This window comes from Clarias gariepinus, chromosome 9, assembly GCF_024256425.1.
Source record: "Clarias gariepinus isolate MV-2021 ecotype Netherlands chromosome 9, CGAR_prim_01v2, whole genome shotgun sequence".
NCBI classification, from domain to species: Eukaryota; Metazoa; Chordata; class Actinopteri; order Siluriformes; family Clariidae; genus Clarias; species Clarias gariepinus.
The window spans coordinates 31,094,553-31,106,159 of NC_071108.1; the positions used below are offsets into that span (position 1 = coordinate 31,094,553).

The 11,607-nt window shown below is 36.6% G+C and overlaps 1 protein-coding gene across 1 annotated transcript; it reads left to right on the forward strand.

Moving 5' to 3' along the window:
• The first annotated feature begins 6,914 nt into the window (after positions 1-6,914).
• Positions 6,915-9,358, forward strand: b2ml (beta-2-microglobulin, like). Its single transcript, XM_053504352.1, has 4 exons — positions 6,915-7,093; positions 8,042-8,317; positions 8,434-8,462; positions 8,587-9,358. Exons 1-3 carry the CDS (start codon positions 7,030-7,032, stop codon positions 8,445-8,447), a joined length of 354 nt encoding a protein of 117 aa, XP_053360327.1. The 5' UTR covers positions 6,915-7,029; the 3' UTR covers positions 8,448-8,462; positions 8,587-9,358.
• The last annotated feature ends 2,249 nt before the right edge of the window (positions 9,359-11,607 follow it).

The following is an 11,607-nucleotide window of genomic DNA, read 5'->3' on the forward strand; positions in this document are numbered from 1 at the left end:
CGTATATGTCTCACATCTCCAGGGTTGGGGTTAGAATCTTACCTCTGGTTTGTGTGTGTGTGTGTGTGTGTATGTTCTCCCTGTTTCCTCCAGAGACTTTCCTTCTGCAATTCAAAGACCTGTTATAGGCTGATTGCTCCAAATTGCCCATGGTGTATGACTGGATGTGTGAGCAGATGTCCCCTGAGGCTGTTCCTCGCCTTGTGCCCTTAGCTCTCTCTCTCTCTCTCTCTCTCTCTCTCTTACAGTATAAACTCCAGACTCCCGAAGCTTCTACACACAATGAGCAGTATGGGAGATAAATGGAGGAGTGAATGAATGAATGAATGAATGTGTCTTGTGAATATTTGTACAATGTTTTTAAAGGTGTTTAAAACATTGTACAAAAAAAGTGAGATAATGTTGCTGGCAAAATCTGTTTTGCTTATTGCACATCTTTTATATATACAGTGGAATCTCGGATTACGAGTAACGCAGTTTTACGAGTGTTCTGCAAGACGAGCAAAGATTTTTAATAAAATTTAACTTGAAAAACGAGCATTTTCTTGGTTTACAAGCAATGAGTGTCATGTTTCACCCATGCGCTTCTTGTTTTGACGCCGAGCGTCACGTGATCAGAACTGAGCCAACGGTTTTTCTCTCTTGCGCTGCGGAACCATCTCCCCTGCTGGGTCTTAGTGCTCGTCCCTTACTGGTATAATCAACATCTGTGCACTATAACACTGCGACTACGTGTGTCTGTAAAAATATTTTATTATGTGTTCGGATGTGAGTGTGTACAGCGCGTATACTGTTTCTTACAACACACATGTGTGCGCGCAAGTAAGGCAAAATAAATTCTCAATACAGAGGTTAAAAATCTATTTTCTTCCTTATCGCGGTGTGTGTGTGTGTGTGTGTGTGTGTGTGTGTGTGTGTGTGTGTGTGTGTGCGCGAGCGTAATTAGACACTGTGCCGGCTGTGTGTGTGTGTGTGTGTGTGTGTGTGAGAAACCCTCATTTACAAACACACACACGCGCACAGAAATGAAGGCAAGAGACACACACTCTGCTCTCCGAAGAAACTCTGTCGCAAATCTTTTCAGAGGTAAGGTGCTGGGTCATTAGTTTGTTTGTTTTACTTCACAGCAGTGATTCTGTTAGTTCTGTTTAGATTCTGTTAGCGCTCACACAAGTGTCATTAGCGATGTTTATTGCTTTTTTTTTTTAGATAAAACAGTGTAGCGCGAGAGAGACGTTGATTTATGACCGCTGTTTACGGAAGTGTAGTCCAGTGCGGGAGATGCATTGTGGGTAATGCAGTCCGGTGTGTGTGAACGCGAATGTGAGATTTAAGTTAGGATATTGAGCCTGAGTTTTGTTCTTCAGTAGTTTTTTTTTTGTTGGATTTAAGTACAAGATCCACCCGAAAGTTTGTACTATAACCTGACAACGCAGAAAATAAAAGAACAGAGGCATCGACCAGTTTGTTCATCTCATCATTACACGAGCATGGATTAATGGGCTGTAACGCTGTCGCGAGCAACATAAAAATAAAGCGGAGAAGCTTTAATAATTTATAACAGAACAACAGTCTTTCCTTTAATGTGTGCGTGAGTGTGTTTAAACGAGAGAAGAAAGTTTTAATGTGTAAGATGAGGAAAGGGAGACAGGAGAGGCTGAAAGCAAGAGTCTCCACTTACTCTAGCCTCACACACACACACACACACACATACACAGCGCCTGCATGCTTTTTTGAAAGGTAACGTGCAGGTTAATTTGTTTTATTTTTACTTAATAGTTTGTGTTAATTATTTTTATGTATTTATTTTTTTGGGCTGTAGAACTAATAATTAAAGTTTCCATTATTTCTTATGGGAAAATTTAATTTGGTTTACGAGTGTTTTGGAATACGAGCCCACTCCAGGAACGAGTTATGCTCGTAATCCGAGGTTTCACTGTATATATATATTTTTAAATAGGTTAAAACTTGTACAAAGATTTACAGACTTGTATAACATTTATGTAGAGACAGATTCATATTCAATGAGTGTTCACACCTAATGGGATAGTTTGGCCTTTTTAATGTATAAAAAGTCTTACTTAATGTATAATTTTTCATGTATATGAAAAATCTATAATAATAATAATAATATTCATGAATAAGAATATTTTCTTGTTTCTGATTCCATTATATTCCTTCTGAAAATATAAATGCATACATATTTTGCATACGATTCTTTTGAGTGTGCATAGTAATGTTTTCAGCTCTGAGCCACAGGACCCTGATCAGAACCCTAAAAAAAGCAGCGTAAATTGCAAGTATAGTTATTTTGCACACTTGAATGTGCGTGCATGCTAATATTTTGAGTATGCATACTTCTTAAAAAAGATTTTTAGAGATTTTTGGTTTTTAAAATGCAAAACAATAACTGCAACAGACTCGTAATGTTAAGTTGACTCTTCTCAATTTCCACCAAGCTGGCTTGCGTACAGTATATTCTGTTGTGTGGAGAGCATTACAAGCGTGTTTTCCAGGTGTTAAATCCAATTCACATAGATCTATAGCACTTTTTAAATTGAACATTTTCACACTAAGCTCTACAGTAATCCCAGTAGGCTTTAAATTTAGGTCCTTAATCAGCAAGTCAGCAAGACAGTGGCGGGGGAAGCATGTTTAAGACAAAATAAGAAAGAAACCTTGAGAAGATCCAGAGTTAGAATAATGAATGAGACATGGATTGCTTAGCAGTATAGGTAAGTTTAAACTTTAGACTATCCAAGTGACACCATCCAGAGAAATCTTTAATGTATCCCTGAGGTACTATCCACACTGTAAGCCTTAGGCTATGTGTGTGTTTGTGTGTGTAGGGCCGATGATTGAGTGAATGATTCTCAGGTAAAGGACACTTCAGCGTTTATACTGTAGATTTGTAGAAATTCTTTCTTGGTATAAATATTACCCTATATTATACTATACTGCATTAAAAACACTAACAGATGAAATAAATAACCTTTGATTAGCTTATTCCAGTGGCGTCTAAAGGTGATTTACATTTAGGCATTTAACAGATGCTCTTATCCAAAGCGACCTACAATTCTTTTCTCATTACATACCTGAGCATTTGAGGGTTATGGGCCTTGCTTAAGGGCCCCACAGTGCCAACTTTGTGGTTGTGGGGTTTGAACCTGGGATCTTCGGAACCGTAGTTCAATGCCTTAACCACTGAGCTACCCCTGCCCCCTCATTCACCCACAGAGTGATGTGAATGACTCTGACAAGGGCCTAATTGTGAGGGATCGACGACTGGGTCAGAGCATCTCCGAAACAGGAGGTCTTCATGGTTGCCTCACGGTATGCACTGGTCCATCTGTCCATCCATCTAGGAACGACTATAGACCAACTAGGGACCATGGAGGTAAATGGTGTTTACCATTTTATTTATCTGGTCACCACGATTCGCACATGCATTCACACACTACAGCCAGTTTGGAAAGTCTATAGAAACTTCAATCAAACAATATGTTTCTGCTCCTGTTAGTCAAGAAGACCAATCAGAGGTGATCATGATTCACCCATCCTGGACAGATAAAGCCTGGGAAAAGACTAGGTGATTTTTTTATTTTTCACCTTAACTTCTTTTGTCAAGGCTGGTGAGTCTGAGTCACATGCAAATCACGTTTATTATATGCAGTTTTGACTTCTTCAAAAATTGTGGTGATCCTGGTGGTATTATTTCTATTATTATTATTATCATCATCATCATTATTATTATTCAACAACAACAACAATTTTCCTAATCTACCAGTAGATGTCAGTCTGTTTTAGGATTATATCAACTCTTAAAGGAAAAAGCCTGTCTCAGATTTGTTATGGCCTTTTTATTTAAAGCTGTACTTCCTGTTAGTTACTGTTCAGCTATTAAATCATGATTTGAATAACTACCTTTAAAACATCTACAGTCTTTTTTAATGCATGATGATAAAACCAAACATAAACATATGACATATATAAATAGCCTACCTTTTTATTCCTAATCAAATGTGAATATTTTAAGAACTCAGTTTTATATTATGTGTTTTATATTTGCAAGTAAAATAGAATAAATTATTATATATATAAGGGGATAAATATTAAACTGAAGTGGTGAAGTACAAATTTTAATCAAAATAGTCTTTGTTATATGGTGGGCCATTTTTATTTGTTTATTGTGTCTGTTTGTTCTGCATTCTTTGTTTAATATGCATAACTTGTCGATATACTTATGTCACCACTTGTCTGTTTGTTTTAATCACTCAGCATTCAGCATCACCAGTATACTAATCACCTGATCATCTGTACCTGCTCCTCACTAGTTCATGCTTTAAGTTAGATGTTTTTTTTTATGCTTGAATGATTTATTCGTCACTGTTCGGCTTAACAAACAAAACCACATTTATCTGAAACTGCTCAGGTACAGGGACTGGACTGAAAATAAGAGAGAAAAAGTCCTTCAGGAAGCACGGAGAGCTAGTCCTCAAGACTACAGTATATTACAAAATACGAGAAAGTTTGACTCTGGCTCTTTAAAAGCAAAATTGGAAAAAATGGTGTTTGTGTGTGTGTGGGGGGGGTGCAGTAAAGACTTTTGTATGGTAATATACTTTATATCTGTGTCTCTAGACACATTTTTTCTGAGCTCTTATTTACAGTATATCTTATTTTATAATTTAATTATTTATTGTAGTTTAACTTTTTCTATTTATTTATTAAGTGAAAAAACAAACATTTTTGGTTCCACTTTCTTCCCTTGCTTTTATGGAGCTGGAGCAAACGAAAGCGAGTTGTCACAGAGGCGAGTGTGTTTATCTGCTGACTCCTCCCTGGTTTTCCCCTGAGTTTCTCCAGTGGCATAAACCTTATTAGTTTGCCGAATAATGTCCAAACCCTGTTCGTTTAACAAAATTTATTATATATTATAATGTAAAAGGTGTTATTTATAAATGTTATTTATGAATAAATAAATATTTCTAAATATTCGAGACCATGTTTACCCATGCTATCTAGCCCTAGCTGTTTTTTCATAAATCATTCTTGGGTAACAATTGGTTTCACTTTGCCACAGAACACGTACGCGATATTTTATTGACACATAAAGTTATTCTGTAAAATACAAAGAATACAAAATTCAAGAGTGCGTAATGCATATCACAAAAATAAGGTATAAATAATATCATTCTAACATTTAACCATATGACCTGATGATTTTCATTCCTAGCAAACAATGAAATATACACACAGACTAATGATTTTCATCCTTCTTATTTTGTATGGATGTGAAAATATAAATTTGGTACAGATTTGTATATGAGTGATGGGCTAATGCTGAAACACTCTAGTCTTGGTCAACTCACTGCTATGGAACAAAAGGTCTAATTCTGATGTTTGTTATTGTCAACTCAATCTCAGTAAAATCAGGTCCCCAAACTGAAATAAAACGTGTCTATGAGTGGTTGCCATACTCAGACATAAACATGATGTATACAGGTTAAGTACATGTTTGGCCACAACACACTCCTGCTTGACATGTGAACCTATCCATATCGGGAATGGAATTAAATTTCTTTTATTAATAACATTGTGCCAGACTACTACTTCTTTGATAATATGGTATTTAACATGTAATGTACCGTGGTACAATACCACAATTTACCTCAATCAATTCACATATATATGAAAAAAAAACATATGCTATTTTTAACTGTCTGGTGTGTTATGATAAGCATCTAAAAAGGTGAAAGTGGGTTTAAACTCAAGGCTTATAAACATATTAATATAACATATAGAATATATGTCTGTCATCACTCACTCATCATCTACAGTGTGCAGTACTGCGTTATTCTGTATACAGGGCCGCAGGGGGCCTGGAGCCTACCCCATGCCAGGCCTATTTCAGGGCATTGGGTGGGGAACACCCTGAATGGGGTGACAATCCATCAGAGGACACAAACACATGCACACACTCACACTATAAACATACTGGTACAGTACACTTACACCACAGGCAATTTGGGACCACCAATTAACCTCATCTACAAGTCTTTGGAATGTGGGAGGAAACTGGAGTACCTGTAGGAATCGAACCCTAAACCCTGGAGGTACAAGACAACAGTGTTTTCTACATGTCTTGCTTCAGGGCTCATAAATAAAAAGTTTAAGAGTCTTGAGCCAAGTGTTTACATGCCAACTATTGGTCAGGGGCTTGCTTCCATTACTGACTAAACACACCTTGAATTCAGTTGATTCAATCAGGTTCCCAGTGAAGGGCAATCTTAATGCTCTTGTAGACCAAGACACCCTGGACAGTGCTATGTTTCTAACTTTGTGGCAGCAGTTTGGGGAAGTTCCTTTTCTATTCCAGCATTTATTTGGATGAATGCCAATGTCATTGGAGGTTTGGCCAAATACTTTTATCCATATAGTGCATGTCTGTCATTAGGACTCATAAAGAAAACACATAGAGAGGTTTAGATATTTGAGCCAAGTGTTTACATGATGCTAGCTAGTTACAGTCTGTCATGTGCTGGTTTCCATTGCTGACTAAACATGCCTTAGCTGACAGACTTTATGATGTATGTATATATATATAGTAATGATATAAATCTTATTTTGTCTTTAAAAAAGTAATCATTGTGACTTGATGTGAAAAACATTTAATCATGTTTAGTGTTTAGGCAGTAAAAGCTCACACAGGGGGGTCACGTGATTTCCTCTAAACCACTCACACACATATATATACACACACACGCGCATACTGAGCGCGCGCGCTCCCTATGTGAAGCCTCACGAGCAAAACCTTCAGGCGCGAGATCTGCCTGTTAACCTCAGCGCGAAGAATTCTGATTGGCTGTAAATCCCCCCTAGGGCGTGGCTTATACCCGTAATAAATACGTGTGGAGGTAGTTTCACTTCATTTCTTAGCAGCGGTCGACAAAGGCAGGAGTTCGCGCAGTTCTTAGGACAAAAACACTGGTTTTTACAGCCTTTTGTTTGGCTTTTTTACTGATAAACATGAACGTGCTGCTTTCTTTAGTCGTGCTCGCTGTTTTCAGCGCCAATGCCTTCGCTAAGGAGTGTAAGTATGAGTTTATATAAAACGTTTTTTCGTTAGGCCTCGTGCTCTGGTGTTCCGTGTCGTTATTATTGTTATTATTATAATTTATTCAGTGTGTTTACTACATGAATACTTCAATATACACGTATCCACTAATTATAAAGAGACTATTTCGAGTATTTACTGTTAACGAGTATTTATATTTACATATTACATTAATGACGTAACTTTTTACTGTTTCAAAGTGCGCGAGACACGTAAACAGGAAGACACTTAACTTTTAGAGATATCATATTTAAAGTAATTTATTCAAACAAATAACTATCATGTATTTATTTGAATACTTGTTATTTTTCTTACTTTTACACGATCAGATTACATTTAGACGAGTGCTGCGTTTGGAAATCCCCTTCTGTTTACTTTCACTTTAGTAATGCAGGAAGTGTTTGTGTGTATAAATGTATAAAAATATAAAACAATACAATAAAAAGACAAAAAGAAAAAATAATTGCTATTAACAAATAGCAAGGCAATATACCGAATTTGTATGTTTGGTTTGTTTGTCAATTAATTAATTAATTCCTTTTTCTCAATAGTGTCCTCAGTAATCAAAATAAAGGTAACCTAAAAATCTAGCCAAAATAACATATATTAAAAACAGGATTTATTTTCTAAAAAAAAAAAAAGCTCTTAGGCTCCAGGAATCCCCCCCGTCCACCCAGTGTGACCCTGTATACAGAATCGATGTGTACAATAACATAACTTGGATGCAATATGCCTGACTACAGAAATTTAATTTTTTCATTTTTTAAGAATTAAAAAATCCAATAATAAAGCGTAGATATATCGACCCTGCCCAAGTGCGTTAACTGATCGCGATACTTAAGTCATATACGTACCACTCAAGTCAGTGTACTAGATTCTGTATTTAAAACTTATCTTAATAAATCATTCATGCTTTACCTCCAGCTCCACCAAAAATCCAGGTTTACAGCCGTAACCCTGGTATTTATGGACAAGACAACCACCTGATCTGCCACGTGAGTGACTTTCACCCCCCAGACATTGAAATCACACTGATAAAGAATAACGAGGAGATTCCAGGTGCCCAGCAGACCGACCTGGCCTTTGAGAAAGGCTGGAAGTTTCACCTGACCAAGAGCGTCAGTTTCAAACCCCAAGAAGGTGAAAAATACGGCTGCAAAGTCCGACACATGCAGAGCGATCCCAAGATAATCACCTGGGGTAAGACTGTGTCCTGTGTTTGTCAACCCTTACACAGATTTTGTTACTGCTGATATACTTACAGTTATAAGACTTGTTTGAGCTTTTTTTAAGGATTCTGTTTTCTTTCCTTGCAGAGCCAGACATGTAAACCTGCTCGGCTTTCGTAAGTAATAACAACCATGTAAAGCGAAAGTGTTGTTAATAGCATCATTAGCACTTTAAATAGTTTATACTGTTTGTGCAAATGAAAATAAACTTCAGTTGTCTTATTATCTATTGCTTTACAGATTCCACGGGCTACTGTTTTTTTTTTTTCAAGCTTGCAGTAATGATACCACTTTTCCACCATCAATTCAAGTCTCTTCAGTAAATTTAATTACTCTGTATATTTGTCTTTATAGGGCTGGGTGATAGGATACAAATCTGGCGAAAGGAATTAGACTTCAGTATCAATGACTTGAAAACACCTTTCAAATGGACAATATACAACAAGGTGTTTGTCACTTTGGTGTTTGCTAAAAAAAAAAAAGATTGCTATTTGTGCTATTAATGAAATAGCACAAATTATTTGATTCAGCATTCACTAAAAAAGATATTTATTACCAGGTTAGGAGCAAATCAGTTATTTGTCATTATGATTTGCAGTGGTGTGAGAAAAGCAAAAAAAGACAAAACAAAATATAAACGTAATCTTATCACCCAGCCCTATTTGGGGAAAACCCACTATTACAGATAACCATTAGATAATAAAGCAATATCTCTTCAGTTTTAAATGTAAGGAATGCAACTGTATGCAGTTTGGATAATTCAATTTCTAATCTAATGGCTATTTGGAGTGTTTTTTTAATGTTATATAATTGTTGCCTGTCTTCCTTTATTTCTGGTTTATCATGCTGTACAATAGCCTTCTCTAGTTGTTTTCTTTGCCCCAAGTTATGCACTTTTTAAATGTTTTTTAAAATTGACATCCATCACAAATGATCTCTTTTCTTTTGAGTTTTTAATCAACAATAAGTGTAATGTAAAAAGAAGTAATAAAATTATGTCCCCTTCCCCAAACTAAGTGTTGTTAATTGACGAGAGAGCGGACAGGGATTTGTGCCTGCAGAATGCAGATAAACCTGAATGTCTTATTACATTGTTACAGGTATTACGTATATTAGCTAGAAGCCTTAATTGGTTAGTTAATTAACAGAAAACAAATGAAAAGTGATGCTTGATATAATAATATACAGTACCAGTCAAAAGTTTGAAATATAAGGTTTATATTTATTTTTTACATTCTAAAACATATTTTTTAAAAACTATGAAATAACACATGGTTTTAGGTAATTGGATAACACCAACAACCTGTCAGCTGCAGAACAGTTACCTCTACTGCTTCACTAACCTCCACGTTACCTCTACTGCAGAGGAAAAGTCCATTTAGAGTTACCAGCCTCAGAAATCACCAATTGATGTAACAACTGCACCTTAGATTAGAGCCGTTTTGAAGACTACAGATCATACGTAGTCACAATATCAACTGTTCAAAGGAGATTATTGCATATTTTATTTACACAGGGACATATACAGCAAACATGCCACATAAAAATGTGCAGATCTGTTTATACAATGGAACCTCAGTTCACAAACATAATTTGCTCTTAAGTTTTGATCGTACACCGATTTAGTTTTTTCCAGAGGAATACAGTAGTGCTTTGTTCGCCACAGATTTGTTTGGATGATAATTCTCGGCAAACCCTCTGACTCTACTTTGAACAAAGTTCTTTTATTATGTGCGTGATCCGCGACCACAAACTGAACGAAACTGTGACTGGGCGACGCACTCATGCCTTTGTTCGGATGATAGCGGCAGCATAGGATGGTGGTTTCTGGATCGTGCTCCAAGGATCGTGAACAGAGACAAATTTTAGGCTAATTTTTTGGTTGTGAACCTTGTGGCTTACTTGAACCAAGGTTCCACTGTAATAAGAAAGTGTTTATTTGCCATGTTTGGAAGGAGTCTCAAGTGTCATTTAGAAGTGAAACTATAACTAATTTCCCACACAATTAATTTTTTTAAATAGAATTTTAACGAGTCTTCATAACATGCTTATCCACTAACTAATTTAATAATATAAACACAAACCTGATTTCAAATCAGTTGGAACACTGTACAAATTGTGAATAAAAACAAAGTGAAAGTTTTAAATTTCAATATTTTCTTTAGAACAGAATACGATTAGATAACATATCAAATGTTGAAAGTGAGACAGTTTGAAATGTCATGCCAAATATTGGCTCACTTTGGATTTCATGAGAGCTACACATTTCAAAAAAGTTGGGACAGGTAGCAATAAGTGGCCGGAAAAGTAGGTCACACAATCCACCGACCCATTCACTGTTGCCGGCTAAAACTCTGCTGGTCAAAAAAGAAGCTATATCTAAACATGATCCAGAAGTGCAGGCGTTTTCTCTGGGCCAAGGCTCATTTAAAATGGACTGTGGCAAAGTGGAAAACTGTTCTGTGGCACACGAATCATAATTTGAAGTTATTTTTGGGAAACTGAGATGCCATGTCATCCGGACTAAAGAGGACAAGGACAACCCAAGTTGTAATCAGCGCTCAGTTCAGAAGCCTGCATCTTTGGTGGTATGGGGTTGCATGAGTGCGTGTGGCATGGGCAGCTTGCATGTCTGGAAAGGCACCATCAATGCAGAAAAATATATTTAGGTTCTAGAACAACATATGCTCCCATCCAGATGTTGTCTCTTTCAGGGAAGACCTTTTGTCTACATTTTCCAACATGACAATGCCTGACTACATACTGCATCAATTACAACATCATGGCTGCGTAGAAGAAGATGCGACAAAGAAGACCTAAGACAGTTGAACAACTAGAAGCCTGTATTAGACAAGAATGGGACAACATTCCTATTCCTACTGTAAACTTGAGCAACGTGTCTCCTCAGTCCCCAGACGTTTGCAGACTTTTATAAAAAGAAGAGAGGATTCCATACAGTGCTTTTGATGTATTGATGCCATAAAATTCCTCAGTTTAAACATTTGATATGTCATCTACGTTGTATTCTAAATAAAATATTGAAATTTAAAACTTCCACATTATACATTCTGTTTTTATTCACAATTTGTACAGTGTCCCAACTTTTTTTGGAATCTGGTTTGTAGATAAATGTAAGCTAGGCTGCTGTAAGGTACAAGGTAAGGTTTTCTGCACCAACATCCGGTGTGACGAACATAGCTGTGTCTTTGGCAGATGACCTGAGCACCTTCTATGCTCACTTGGAGGCTGCAGCTAACGATG